The following is a 15,969-nucleotide window of genomic DNA, read 5'->3' as shown; positions in this document are numbered from 1 at the left end:
AGTGCCCAAAAGCACAAGGTGTGCAATACTCAGAGACATGGCAAAGGTAAGAAAGGCTGAAAGATGACCACCACTGAACAAGACACACAAGCTGAAACTTCAAGACTGGGCCAAGAAATATCTCAAGACTGATTTTTCTAAGGTTTTATGGACTGATGAAATGAGAGTGAGTCTTGATGGGCCAGATGGATGGGCCCGTGGCTGGATTGGTAAAGGTCAGAGAGCTCCAGTCCGACTCAGACGCCAGCAAGGTGGAGGTGGAGTACTGGTTTGGGCTGGTATCATCAAAGATGAGCTTGTGGGGCCTTTTCGGGTTGAGGATGGAGTCAAGCTCAACTCCCAGTCCTACTGCCAGTTTCTGGAAGACACCTTCTTCAAGCAGTGGTACAGGAAGAAGTCTGCATCCTTCAAGAAAAACATGATTTTCATGCAGGACAATGCTCCATCACACGCGTCCAAGTACTCCACAGCGTGGCTGGCAAGAAAGGGTATAAAAGAAGAAAATCTAATGACATGGCTTCCTTGTTCACCTGATCTGAACCCCATTGAGAACCTGTGGTCCATCATCAAATGTGAGATTTACAAGGAGGGAAAACAATACACCTCTCTGAACAGTGTCTGGGAGGCTGTGGTTGCTGCTGCACGCAATGTTGATGGTGAACAGATCAAAACACTGACAGAATCCATGTATGGCAGGCTTTTGAGTGTCCTTTCAAAGAAAGGTGGCTATATTGGTCACTGATTTGTTTTTGTTTTGTTTTTGAATGTCAGAAATGTATATTTATGAATGTTGAGATGTTATATTGGTTTCACTGGTAAAAATAAATAATTGAAATGAGTATATATTTGTTTTTTGTTAAGTTGCCTAATAATTATGCACAGTAATAGTCACCTGCACACACAGATATCCCCTAAAATAGCTATAACTAAAAACAAACTAAAAACTACTTCCAAAAATATTCAGCTTTGATATTAATGAGTTTTTTGGGTTCATTGAGAACATGGTTGTTGTTCAATAATAAAATTAATCCTCAAAAATACAACTTGCCTAATAATTCTGCACTCCCTGTAAATAATATCCATAATGTTTACTAAAAAAAAATATTAAGCCACATGACTAACCGCGCAGGTTTCCACTATTTCCACTATTTCCGCCAAATAAATTAATATTCGGCTGCTCTATTTCCCTTCCCTTACAGCTTATGCACTCGATGGTCTTCATGCTGGGTAGTATAATGCTGGAGTTATAAACGAATTAAACCTTTTTTGTAAGATGCTTTGTACTGTATGATTTTCCTATTTCACAAAGTAGTGTAGTATTGACTGTGTATGTGCTTGTTTCATTTGATATGTGTATATAAATGCAACTTTATGTATAACATAATACATTTTTTTTTGTGTAGGATTTGATGTAGAAAAAGATTTAATGTGTACTTATATATATTATATAAGCATACTAAGGTGCCATCCCATTACCTTGTCCCACAGCACAGGGGTAGAATCTTATGTGCGACTGCTAACAGCGGAGCGAGGCTCACAGAGAGAGTCAAATTGGTTGGAGGGGCTGTACTAAACAGCACATCGGCCTGTTCTTCTCTGACCCGCTGCCCATGATGATGTCAGACTGGGCTAACCGGCGGCCCGGTTTTATTAATTGTTGTGACATGATGATGTAGTTTTAATACGGTGATGCGTATTAAAACTACCTCATGTCACAACAATAAATAACATTTTGGGGCAAAGTAACGTCCACTGCGGTCCTACTCATTCACACTGTGCTGTGGTGCTGCCTGTGCTTCTCTCCACACCACACACTATGTGCAGCTGCCGGGCTGACCCACCAGCTGCTGGCCCACCGGGATTTTTCACGGTATCCCAGTGGCCCAATCCGGCCCTGGGCAGGGATGTCTATTATCACCACTATTATTTAACATAGTGTTAGAACCACTTGACATTAAATTAAGAGATATTATGAAGGGAATTATGTTGGGCCGACACCAACTTAATATTTTGCTTTATGCGGATGATCTATTACTTTTTTTAGAAAATACTAGATTCTCAGTTTAGTGTCTTTTCGGGCTATAAGATAAATCTCCAGAAAAGTGAGCTACTATGGATTAGTAAATCAAAAGCAAGTTTACAAGATCATCCTTTTAAAACAGTGGAAACTATTAAATATTTAGGTATTTTGATTCATAAGAATCCTAAAAAATGGTATTCACTCAATTTCCATCCACTTTTAGATAACATAAAAACAAAAAAAGGCATTTAATTTTTAAAAATTGGAAAACCAGCTCTGCCCCAGCATTCTCTCTGGTACTTCAAGAAATGCAATCACAAATTATATTTGAATCTTACCACTTACAATCTGTATCAGAATAAAATCCCTTTTAAATGGCTGGTTACCAATTATTAAATCTTATCCGCTTCATATACAAAAGCGTATACTGTCCCGATTTTGTAGCTCTGATAGTTTTGCTGAACTGGTCTTATTAAAAAAAAATCCAGCGAATTGGATATCTTTATACAGAGAGGTTTAGAGCTAGTCTGAGCTTGAATAGAACTAAATATGTCTTGGCCTTTTTAGGGTAGACCAATAAGATTGAGTTTCTATAATATTTAGCAGAAAGATCTAGGGTGTAGTTTCCCCCGGTCACGGTGTGAGGAGGACCCCCCTTTGTATTCTTTTTATCTTTCTTATCTAATTCTAAAAACATGCCAACAATGTAGAGGTATATATCCTATAGGCATTATATTGTCATACGAGATTATAATTTGTTAATTTTTTTTTATTGAATTGAACCTAAGCGATTTACATTGTTTGATGATTAAAGGTAGGCCTCTTGGTTCTTAAGCATGTCACCCTGCGTGGTGTCGTTAAAGTCAATGCAATTCTTTGTTATCTCTACACTGTTGGATTATAAATAAATTATTTTAAAAAATAAAAATGTACTAATTTTATGTATTGCCTGATGTCATACTTCAGCCTGCTGGCGCTCCTATTCATTTTATAATTGAAAAGGAAAACAGGACTGGCACATGTTAAGTATTAGTCCATTTTTCAGTAAACCAAAAATGCAAAAGGTGCTGTTGAAAAACAATGGAAATTGCTGATTGTGATCACATCAACGTCAAAAAGAGCTCATCTGTAGCAGATAATTTTCAAACCATAAATTGTGATCAACCCCAAAATTTTCTCGTCTAGAGCAGTAAAATTATTGGCTGGACATGACAGGTTGTAACATTGCTAAATACAAGTAGGTAGAATACAGGGAGCCCCCAGTTAACTTGTGCCTAGGGACAGTGGTAAATCCAGACATGCCTTTAATCTTGTGTAGGTAATAAGTAATGTGGGTGTTGTTCCTGTTTATTGACCTCTATTTCCAAACCACATCTCTCTTGGCAGGGTTTCCCCTCTTGTCCTTGTAACTCATGACTGGTCATGACTGTTATATGGGATTGTGTAAGTCTCCTTCTCATTGTCCTTCTGGATGTGCCACACCTTTTCTGCAGATCCAATACCCTCTGTCCTCACACCTCTTTCTATCATGACTGTTGGATTCGCCGTTTTCCTGGCCTCTTCCTCAGCCTCCCCAGATCAGAACAACATGGAGCTAAAGTGCTGCAGCAACAACTGGAACAATCTGCTCAACTTTGCAGCCGCAAGTGCTGTGACCAGGGTGAGTCTTTTGGGAATGGGAAACTGAGAACTCAATGAATAGATAGGGCAGACGCCTGAGTCAGTTAATGCCAATATACTCATATGGAACAGCAGCTTTGAGAGTAGCATCACTATTTAATGATTGTTTTAAAGATGATTTGAGACTTAGTGGATAAGACTGAATGTAGATTTATCTCAAGATGATAAAGTGTCACTGAAGAACTCAGTATACTATCTGCATTGTGATATAACAGCAGTGCAATATAGTTCTCAGCTAGGGATTGGCGAATGTTTCGCAACATTCGAAAAATGAAACAAATTTTAACACATTTGTTAGTTTCAAACTTCAAATGTTTGTACAACATGCTAACATTGGTTTAATGTAATAGTATTTCTAATGCTTTCTTTAAATGTAATATTCTATTCAAATTTTTGTAATAATTTGATTCGAATTATGCAATATTCGAATTCTAAAAATTCGAATTTATATGTTTGTAATAGTATTTCTAATGCTTTCTTTAAATGTAATATTCAAACAAATAGAAACATTAAAATTGATATATTTTTTATCTATTATGTATCAATTTACTAAATTCCCTATCACATGAACTATTGAACTTCTGAATAGTATTTGTTAAATCGAATGTTACATTTGAAATTTCGAATGTGGACATTCAATCTAATTATGAACATTCAAAATCAAAAGTGATTTTCGAAAACTGTAAATAGCATTCGATTAAAGAATTTTTAAGAATATTTCTACAATAACATTCATTCTAATATTCGAATTTGAATATAAACACATTCGCCCATCCCTACTCTCAGCAAACAGATGCAATTCCAAAACTTATAACAAGGGTAGCATCCTCTCATCGTAACAATTACTATGTTATTCTGTGAATCACAAAGAAAGGCAGCATATAATAAAAAATGGAGGAAAGAGAAATAAACATGATCACTACAATCCTAATAAATCTGGAACAATGACCATTTTTAGCACAGAGATGTAATGTACAGCATCATTCTTTCCTTTGTATCCTTAGAAAGGGAAATATTTTGTGACAGAGGGTGATGGTAATCCCACAAGTAATACATTGATATAGTGTACTAGAGCATATGTGTGTCCATATAGTTAAAGTTAGCTCCAGACAGGCAAGGCTGTACTTGGAACACTGATGTCAAGCCAATCAGCAGTGGCATATGTGCATAGCCTCCAGTCACTGGCTGTGTTCAGGTCAGTATATCAGTGTATTGACAATCTGAAGCTGACTTTATCTAGGTGTAACCCTTTTAACACATATTTATTTGCATTGTATTAGTTGTTCATTTCCTTTTGAAATAATTATAACATATGAATAACAGATGACATTGATGACTTTTCCTGACTTTTGCCCCTCCTCCTTTCTTGTGTCTCCTCAGCATCCTGTAATCTGGCTGCATTTTATTCCAATACAAAAGAAGGAACAGTGAACTGTCACTTGGTGCATTGTCCACAGCCTGAGAGCTGCATCCTTCAGTTACAGGAAAGAGCTGTCCTGTTCACAGTCACAGCTGGTGAGTAGGTAGAGGGAACAATGTCTCTTTTTATTGAAAAAAGTTCTGAAGAATCTCCCTTCTCCCCTATAAGGGGGATTCCATATTAAAGATATAAAATCTATATTTATATTCAAGACTAGTTTTAGTTTGCATTGTTGTGTAGTTTGTGTAAGGGATCTTGATTTTCCAAACAATATAAATATAAATAGCATTAATTATGCTACTTGAGGGGTTCACCTAAGTTATCCAGTTGCATTTTCATGACCGCAATATTATGAAACAAAATATAGCAGAAATCCACCATCTTGATGAAAGATAAATGTCTACATGGGGGTATTAAGGGTTAGTAGGTAAGCATTCAGGTTATGAGTAAAGTTAAAGGAACGTAAAACACCATGGGCAAGATTAAAAGTTGCATGGCAAATAAGTTGCGAAAACACCGTGCACAATAAGGCTTTTTTTCACATTTGGGGTTGCACAGGTATTACAAGTTGCAAACTAACTTATTTTGCATATGCGTTAAGCCGCGTAATGCAAAACGGGAAATTGCTTGCGCATTCACATATTCCCCATAGAAATCAATGGAGAAGACAAATAGAAAAAAAAAAAAATAATAAAACCCTAATATGTTGCGCAAAGCCCATGACTTATTCTCCTTCGCAAATATTTCATATTGCGAAAATATTTTTGCAACGGAATTTGTTCTATTTATTTATAAATCAATATTTATCTATATTTTTTGGGACTGATATAACTATTTATTGCTTGATATGTGTATGAAAATATATATATATCTAGATACATGTCTAGATAACTCGAGATTTATATGCAAATATCTCTTTCAAAATTCCTCTGAGATATTGTTTAATGTGCATAAGATTGTAATGTAAAATATTTTCATTATCTCCATAATTAAACATATTTCTTTACATATAAATCCATGTTTCTCTATGTATGTGTATGTATGTCAATGTATAATCCCTGCGTCAGCTTTTTTTTTCTAACACCCGTGATCTCCTATCTTTTAGCCCTTATAACTTTTGTGCGTAATAATTTTTTTAAAATAATTTTTATTAGACAGTGTTAATATGAGTGTAACTGTACTTTGTAATGTATTTTTGAAGTGTTTCGTGAAACTTTTTTGTTGCTGAAAAGCATTAACTATGGTTCTTCGAGTGTGAAAATGATTGTTCATTAAAAGTCGAATGCACGTACACAATCACAATTTTTTTAAGACTTGTAATACCTGTACAATGGAAATTGATTGCGAAAAGACCACATTGTGTGTGGAAAACTCATAATGCGCTACTTGCAATCTTGCTACATGTAACTACAAGATATGTCTGCAGTTTTGCTATTAACATACTAGGTGTGTGTAAATAATTTTGAATACATTAACACTGTGTTTGCTGCAATTGTTTTTCAATTGCAAAACTCCATCCACCACTTGCCTTATCTGGAGGAGCCAGTTTAATTATATTACTGTAGTAGACAAAGTTTGCCTTATCTGATCATCTCTGTTGAAAGATATGTAGCATGGTTAGGCTTGTGAAGACTGCAGTGTGTATATTGAGTTCTCCAAACTAGAAAGCTCATAATTATAAAGTTACATTTCAAGAAAAAGGGACAAAATTAATTATGAAAGCATATAGCATAAACTGTGTTTTACTATGCATAATTAAACATTTTATAATAATCCTAGTGTTTAATTTTTAAAGGGATAGTCTAGTCAAAATTAGGATTTCATGATTCAGATAGAGCATGTAATTGTAAGCAACTTTCTAATTTACTCCTATTATCAATTTTTCTCCGTTCTCTTGGTATTTTTATTTGAATGTAAGCTTAGAAGCCTCCCATTTTTAGTTCAGCACCTGGGTTGCGCTTGCTAATTGGTGGCTACATTTAGACACCAACCAGAAAGTGCTACCCAGGTTCTAAACCAAAAATGGGCTGGCTCCTATACTTGCATTCCTGCTTTTTCAAATAAAAATACCAAGAGAACGAAGAAAAATTGATAATAGGAATAAACTAGAAAGTTGCTTAAAATTGCATTCTCTATCTGAATAATGAAAGTTTAATTTTGATTAGACTATTCCTTTTAGGATATAGTTAATCCTTAAACACTTGATAGGATTTGGCACCCAAGAGGTTAATAATAATTGACATGCCCTGCAGCATTGTTGTGCCTACATTACATTTATACTAGCGTCACGTGTCCACTGCTAAATCCCGGCTCTAAAACTATGGCAGTGGTAAAATTGTCATAGTAAACCTCTCTTAAACCACTCTATGGAGTCAATCACAATTCTTTAGAAAGTTTATTTAATATTTTTTTAACAAAACTTACAATTAAAGTCTAAGGGTAATTTTGTAGCTAAATCATGTGACCAACTTACAATTAAAGTCTAAGGGTAATTTTGTAGCTAAATCATGTGACTAGATTTGAGTCAAGCGATAGTTTTTGCTCGAGTCTGAGCGTTAAAACCGCTAGAAGTATTTTTTGCGCCCAGAGATTTGCGCTCATATTACGTGTTGAAAGTAAAAAGTTTGCAATCTCGCGTTCGTAGCATTGCGGTAACAAATAGACTTTGACACGTTGCAAACACAAAATTGCATATCCCCATAGACTTCAATAAAGTTTGGGGGGAAAAAAACACAAACACGATTGCGGTTATTTAAATGCACAACATAAGAAGATAATATTGCATATTTCATAATCCAATGTTCTGCACATAGCAGCATATGTTCTATTTATTCTTAAAGATAAATTTAAATATATAACTGATGGATTTTTGCACATATATATATATATATATATAACATCATTATATATAGGTCTAGATATATACAGATATATAGGAATATCTATTTAAAAAATACATAGAATGTATGTCATGTCACTATATATGTGTATATATGTATGTATGTGTTTATATGTTTATATATGTCTGTTAATACACATATAAATACATATGTACACACATATAAATAAATATATATATATATATATATATATATATACACTGTGTATATATATATATATATATATATATATATATATATATATATATATATATACATATTTAGACATGTATATGTACAGTATCCCACAAAAGTGAGTACATCCCTCACATTTTTGTAAATATTTTATTATATCTTTTCATGTGACAACACTGATGAAATGACACTTTGCTACAATGTGAGTGTACAGCATCTATAACAGTGTAAATTTGCTGTCCCCTCAAAATAACTCAACACAGTGGAAATGTCCAAATTGGGCCCAAATAGCCATTTTCCCTCCCCGGTGTCATGTGACTCGTTTGTGTTACAAGGTCTCAGGTGTGAATTGGAAGCAGGTGTGTTAAATTTGGTGTTATCGCTCTCACACTCTCTCATACTGGTCACTGGAAGTTCACCATAGTACCTTATGGCAATGAACTCTGAGTATCTGAAATAAAATAATTGTTGCTCTACATAAAGATGGCCTAGGCTATAAGAAGATTGCCAAGACCCAAAAACTGAGCTGCAGCACGGTGGGTAAGACCATACAGTGGTTTCACAGGACAGTTTCCGATCAGAACAGGCCTCACCAGCGTCATATTCAGAGGTTGTCTTTGGGAAATAGACGTATTAGTGCTGCCAACATTGCTGCAGAGGTTGAAGGAGTGGGGGGGCCATCCTGTCAGTGCTCAGACCATACGCTACACACTGCATCAAATTGGTCTGCATGGCTGTCATCCCAGAAGGAAGCCTCTTCTAAAGATGATGCACAAGAAAGCCCACAAACAGTTTGCTGAAGACAAGCAGGATTACTGGAACCATGTCCTGTGGTCCGATGAGACCAAGATAAACTTATTTGGTTCAGATGGTGTCAAGCGTGTGTGGTGGCAACCAGGTGAGGAGTACAAAGACAAGTGTGTCTTGCATACAGTCAAGCATGGTGGTGGGAGTGTCATGGTCTGGGCCTGCATGACTGCTGCCGGCAATGGCGAGCTACAGTTCATTGAGGGAACCCTGAATGCCAACATGTATTGTGACATACTGAAGCAGAGCATGATCCCTTCCCTTCGGAGACTGGGCCGCAGGGCAGTATTCCAACATGATAACGACCCCAAACACACCTCCAAGATGGCCACTGCCTTGCTAAAAAAGCTGAGGGTAAAGGTGATGGACTGGCCAAGCATGTCTCCAGACCTAAACCCTATTGAGCATCTGTGGGGAATCCTCAAACGGAAGGTAGGGGAGTGCAAGGTCTCTAACATCCACCAGCTCTGTGATGTCGTCATGGAGGAGGACTCCAGTGGCAACCTGTGAACTCCATGTTCAAGAGGGTTAAGGCAGTGCAGGAAAATAATGGTGGCCACACAAAATATTGACACTTTGGACCCAATTTGGACATTTCCACTTAGCGGTGTACTCACTTTTGTTGCCAACGGTTTAGACATTAATAGTTGTGTGTTGAGTTATTTTGAGGGGACAGCAAATTTACACTGTTTTACAGGCTGTACACTCACTTCTTTACATTGAAGCAAATTGTAATTTCTTCAGTGTTGTCACATGAAAAGATATAATAAAAAATTTACAAAAATGTACCTCTATGTTTGCAGATCTTTTTTTCTAACACCCGAGACCTCATATCTCTGAGCCCTTATAATTTATTTATTTTTAATAATTATTATCAGACAGTGTTATTATGAGTGCAACCGTACTGTTAAATATATTGTTGTTGTGTTTTGTGCAACTTTTTATTCAAGCGTAACAGTTAACTAGAACTCTGAGGTCACGGTAATCATTCGAGTGTAAATTGTGATTGCACTCACGCATATGCATTTACTTTCAACTTGTAATACGAGTGGAAATTAACTAGCACGCAAACTGCCGCCAAATCTCGATATCACTTGAGCGCAAATGATAGTGCGCCACTCACAATCTGGCCTTATGTGTTTTAGCTATTAAATTATTTAAGAAATCATGAGTACTGATAGAGTGCAAGCATGGCTGGAATTGTCATTAGACAAAATAGGATACTGCTTATAGATACCTGAAATATTAATCATTAGGATTTCACAGTTAAAAGGAACATGAAACAAATTTTTTTGTTTCATGGTTCAGAGAGAGCATGTAATTTTAAACAACTTTCCAATTTACTTCTATTATCAAATTTGCTTTATTCTCTTGGTATATAAGGAGCAGCAATGCACTATTGGGAGCTAGCTGAACACATATGGTGAACCAATGAAGAGAGGCATTTATGTGCAGCCACCAATCACCAATCAGTAGCTAGCTCCCAGTAATGAATTGCTGCTCCTGAGTCTACCTAGGTATGCTTTCAACTAAGAATGCCAAGAAATTAAAGCAAATTAGATAATAAAAAATTGGAAAGTTCTTTAAAATCACATGCTCTGTCTGAATCATGAAAGAAAAATTTGGGGTTTCATTTTACATTAATGTTAATATTATGTTACTGTATTGCTGATCATTATGATTTCCTTAATAATGCTGGTAACTTGTATTACATTTTAGGCATTGATCCAGATCTTCTGGTGTTTGATAAACTAGGACATTTTGATTTCAATCCAAGATCATCTTTGAAATGGGAACGTCCAAATGTGTCACATGTTCTGGCCTCCTCTGCTGATGTCTCCCCTTTACAGGATTCTCCAAACCAGAACACTCCTTCTTCAATTGAACCCCAGCCTCAGCCTCTACCACCTGTTCAGTACCACCTCCTCAGCACTCTCCCCCTATGCTCCTTTCACCTGCTGAAGATTCTCCCCTACGCTCCTTTCCTCCCACTCACTTTCCTCCCCTAACAGACCCAGTTGTATCTGACAGTACCACTGTCTCCCCTTCATGTGCTGGGACATTGGCCCAAGTTGCCATCAGTGAAGGTTCCACTCCCTCACTTCTCCCCCAAATGGACCAACCAATGTCTGAAGCACTAAGCCCAGCCCATCTTGACAGCAGCAAACAGCATATCAATGAGACTAAAGGTCACAATGGGAAGAACCAAAGCTCTGAAGGAGAAGTAGAGGACACAGCAAACCCTTGGATTGGTCTCTGGCTACTTCCAGGCTTGCTGGGGTCATCAGTGGCTTTCTTATGCTGCTGCTCAGGGATTTTAGCTCTTGGATGCTGCAGGAGGAGGAGGGGACGGTACAGACCAGGACACAGAGGGGAAGAGGGTAAACAAATGCCAATCAGGTGCACTCTGCTCAAGGATAATGTATAAACTTGAAATGTTGACTTGAGAAATAACAGACAACTCAAAACAAAGATTTTAAGAGTAAATGCATCAAGCTTTACTCTACAAACCCAAACTAAACACTATATGTAACTTCATAGTAAATTGACTTATGGGAGAAATTCAAAACAAATCAAATGTTCAGTGTTCAACACTTTAATTGCAAATACTCATTGTCATCATCATTTTCTATGCATTTTTCATGAGATACAGCTGGTCTCTTCATAAAATGCTGCATATTTATTTTAAGAAACCTGAAACTTGTTCAGAGACACACTATTATACAGCAAGACACAAGTGTACATATTATCAGTGTTTATCAGTATTTACCAGTATAGAACTCAGCGTTGCTTTTTTGAATGATCAGGCTCAATGCTGCTTAATATCTGAAATTAAAAAGCCATGTCTTATACGTCATCTGTATCACCCGCAGATTTGTGATTACCATTACGTGAATTCTTCCCCTTCTCCCCAAGAATACAGCCATATCAACTGTGTCAATCTACTTTTGCTTACGTTTCATGGTGCCGGCTATGCAGGTAACAGATCCTCCCTTTGAGGGGGATGGGGAGGGGGCAGTTATCTTTTGTGCTACAACTGCTCAATGCCTCCATTCTTCCCTAATGCACTGTTTGTGTTAGCTGCTCCTGAGAGCTGATTTTGAAGGTCACCAAGTTTGGATCTGGCCCAGGAAAAGGGATTTGATGTCCTCAGATTAGCAAAAGGTCACTAAATGAGTCCTGGAAGAGTGAACAGCGAGAATTAGACCTCAAGCTTTGCTAACAGACTGACAGCTAGACCAAATAAGAACAACCCCCCCCCCCCGACAAAAGCTGTTTGTGAAAATAATCTTGTTCAAGAACCAAAACACAGCCTCCCAGCAGAGGTGGTATTACAGAGCCTATCATATGTTTTAGAATAGAGGCACACAATGTATACCATTGATTTGTAGATATTGTCAGGCTTGTTTTCTCATTTTTGCAGTGTGGCATACTATTGAAATGTACTAAATGATCAGCCCTACATCTTTGCTGTTGGGTGGGGGGGGGGCAGTTCACTCTCTATAGCTACCAAGTAGTTAAAGGATATGGAACTCCCATTTTTTTTATTTGTATTTAAAAAAAAAAATCAACATTAAAAACATTTGATACAACCTTCTGATTTTGCTTGATCATAAACATGGTTATGGGAAGTGTGGGTAAACATAACCTTACATAAGCAGCGTATGAAGAAGGCAGAATGTCAGCAATGCATCCAGTAACCTAAATGAACACTAGCAATATTACAATACTCTTATTTGTCAGTGCATAATATTTCCTGCATAACTAAGGGCTCTCTGGGCTTGTGAGAATCAATAAGAAACCTTGGCAGTACCATGGAGCCTCTGTCCTAATTCTATAAAGGCGTTTCTTTACCGTGAGATCAGTGTGTTTTGAAAAGGGGTATTCCCTGCTTTCAAGTATTTGAAGGTGATGTATATATTACAGTAGGACTCCCAAAAAAATTGTAATATAAAAATTGGATAAAACGAATAAATGAAATATTGAAACAAAACAAAATTGTTCTGAAAAAATCTTAATTTATTAAAAAATTAAAAATCATAATAAAACTACATTGCACATACAAAAAAAACTGAAAACTATGACATTTATATTTATAATACAAAATAAAAATGTTTTATTCTCCTTATTGTAAAATGAGTTTTCCTACCTCTGCTTGTGGGCTGAACAGGGATGTTCCATAGGTGTAGTTGAAAATGTTCATCCAGGTCTGGCATATTGTGTAAATATTTTTTCCCCTGCAAATCTTGCTGTTTTTTATGTCACAAACTAGAAGGTGGCGAAATAGTGTCAAAATACGCAAAACACTTATTACTCTAATAGAAAAACACATGTACATTAAAATAGAGGTGATTGTAAGATACTATACACTAAAAGCAGTGTAATGTTATTTGTAATGGTTGCAGGATTTAATTTTAAAAGTGTGCCCCCTGTTCCCTGCTAACTTCGCACTCCCCAGGTACTCGCAGGGAGAGCTCCTTTTTTTTTAATGAATTCCCTGAGGGCAGCCCTTTCCAGTCTTGGCGTGGAAAACCCCATCTGACCCAGCAAAGTTTTTAGAAGTCTCTAAAAAGATAGGCAAATTGTACCTTGAAACTGTATTTCACTTAAATGCATAATCTACATTCTGTATGTAAAAGACAGGAATTTATTTTACTGCATTGTCTTCAATAAAATTAGCAGTTTAAAAAGCATATGGAAATAAAAAGTAAAAAAAAAATCCTAATCAAAGTATGCTTAATAAATTCATTTTAAAAGAATGCAGTAAAATGTGAATTTTGATTATGCATACAAAAATTTTATGTGAAGTACACAGGAATAAAATCATATTTAATTTACTCAATAAAAGTCATAAATAATGTATACTGTAGTTTCAAAATGCAAAGCTAAATTCAAGACAAAATTTACAAAATTCTAAGTGTAAGTAGTTTTTAATGGGAAAATGAGTCTTGCAACTAGGGTTGCCACCTTTTTTGAAAAAAAAAAAAAAATGCCGGCCTTGCTAATTAGCATAAATTAGCATAAATAATTATACAGCATAAATTAACTTAAGCTGCTAGGACTGATCTTAAATGGTTATTTACATAGAATTAGTTTCCAATACTCTTATAAGAAGTTTTACCATGATATAATTTTTATTTCTATATTTAGTCTTTATTTTCAAATTTTACCTGCACCTTAAAAATACCAGACATGTCAGTAAAATACTGGCTGGGTGATGCAGCCTTGGCAAGTCAGTGGGCTGAACGGTGGCGCTCCTAGAGCAGGGTCGCGATCCGATATACGGCGCAGGTTTCAGCGCAAGTGTGGAAACCTGCACCGCCCGTAGTTTCAGCTCGCAACTCGAGCTATCCCATATACGGCGCCGGCATTTGCTAAAGTGCTAAGCTGACAAACCAGCGATGTCCAGAAATCTTCTGGAGTCGCCAGTGACTTACTTTAGAAACTGCCGCCGCATAAAAAACCTGACTAAGTTATAAATCTCCCGTACTCTAACACGCCTCCCAAACATAGCCTGACACGTATACCCCTCTATCCGCAATCCCCCCTCTCACTCCTAACAATAAATATATTAACCCCTAAACCGCCGCTCCCGGACCCCCCGCCAGCTACATTATCTATATTACCCCATAATCTGACCCCCTACACCGCCGCTAGCTATATTAAATGTTTTACCCCCTAATGTGAGCCCCCTACCCCGCCTACATTAACTATATTACCCCCTAATATGATCCCCCTATTACCCCCTAATATGATCCCCCTACACCGCCGCCACCTATTTAACTATATTACCCCTAATATGATCCCCCTACACAGCCGCCACCTATTTAAACTATATTAACCCCTAATATGATCCCCTACACCGCCGCCACCTATTTAAACTATATTAACCCCTAATATATCCCCCTACACCGCCGCCACCTATTTAAACTATATTAACCCCTAATGTGAGCCCCCTACACCGCCGCCACATATATTATATGTATTACCCCATAATCTGACCCCCTTACACCGCCGCCACCTATATTAAAATTATTAACCCCTAATCTAATCCCCCTTACACCGCCGCCACCTATATTAAAATTATTAACCCCTAATCTAATCCCCCTATACCGCCGCCACCTATATTAAATTATTAACCCCTAAAATACTAAAATTTCCCTACCACTAAACCTAAGTCTAACCCTACAAATAGCCCTGAAAAGGGCCTTTTGCGTGGCATTGCCCCAAAGTAACCAGCTCTATTACCAGCCCTTAAAAGGGCCTTTTGCGGGGCATTGCCCCAAAGTAACCAGCTCTTTTACCAGCCCTTAAAAGGGCTTTTTGCGGGCATTGTCACAAAGTAATCAGCTCTTTTGCCTGTAATGTAATCTAATCCCCCTACACCGCCGCCACCTATATAAATATATTACCCCTAATCTAATCCCCCTACACCGCCGCCACCTATATTAAATATATTAACCCCTAATCTAATCCCCCTACACCGCCGCCACCTATATTAACTATATTAACCCTAATTATATTAGGGTTAATATAGTAATATATTTATTATATTATATATTAACTATATTAACCCTATCTAACTCTAACACCCCTAATTAATTATTATTAAAAAAATCTAAATAATATTAATAATATTAACTAAATTATTCCTATTTAAAACTAAATACTTACCTATAAAATAAACCTAAGATAGCTACAATATAATTAATAATTACATTGTAGCTATTTTAGGGTTTATATTTATTTTACAGGTAACTTGGTATTTATTTTAACTAGGTACAATAGCTATTAAATAGTTAATAACTATTTAATAGCTACCTAGTTAAAATAATTACCAATTTACCTGTAAAATAAATCCTAACCTAAGTTACATATACACCTACACTATCAATAAATTAATTAAATAAACTACAAATATCTAAACTAAAATACAATTAAATACACTAAACTAAATTACAAAAACA

At 36.5% G+C, this 15,969-nt stretch overlaps 1 protein-coding gene across 1 annotated transcript; it reads left to right on the top strand.

Moving 5' to 3' along the window:
• Positions 1 to 3,442: 3,442 nt before the first annotated feature.
• On the top strand, positions 3,443 to 11,429 carry MANSC4 (MANSC domain containing 4). Its single transcript, XM_053719671.1, is given in 4 exon segments — positions 3,443 to 3,680; positions 5,081 to 5,215; positions 10,721 to 10,917; positions 10,920 to 11,429. Coding segments are annotated over 4 exon segments (1,080 nt in total).
• The last annotated feature ends 4,540 nt before the right edge of the window (positions 11,430 to 15,969 follow it).

This window comes from Bombina bombina, chromosome 6 (genome assembly GCF_027579735.1).
Source record: "Bombina bombina isolate aBomBom1 chromosome 6, aBomBom1.pri, whole genome shotgun sequence".
Classification (NCBI taxonomy): domain Eukaryota; kingdom Metazoa; phylum Chordata; class Amphibia; order Anura; family Bombinatoridae; genus Bombina; species Bombina bombina.
The sequence above is the reverse complement of the archived record's forward strand: the minus strand, read 5'-3'. Positions and strand labels throughout refer to the sequence as shown.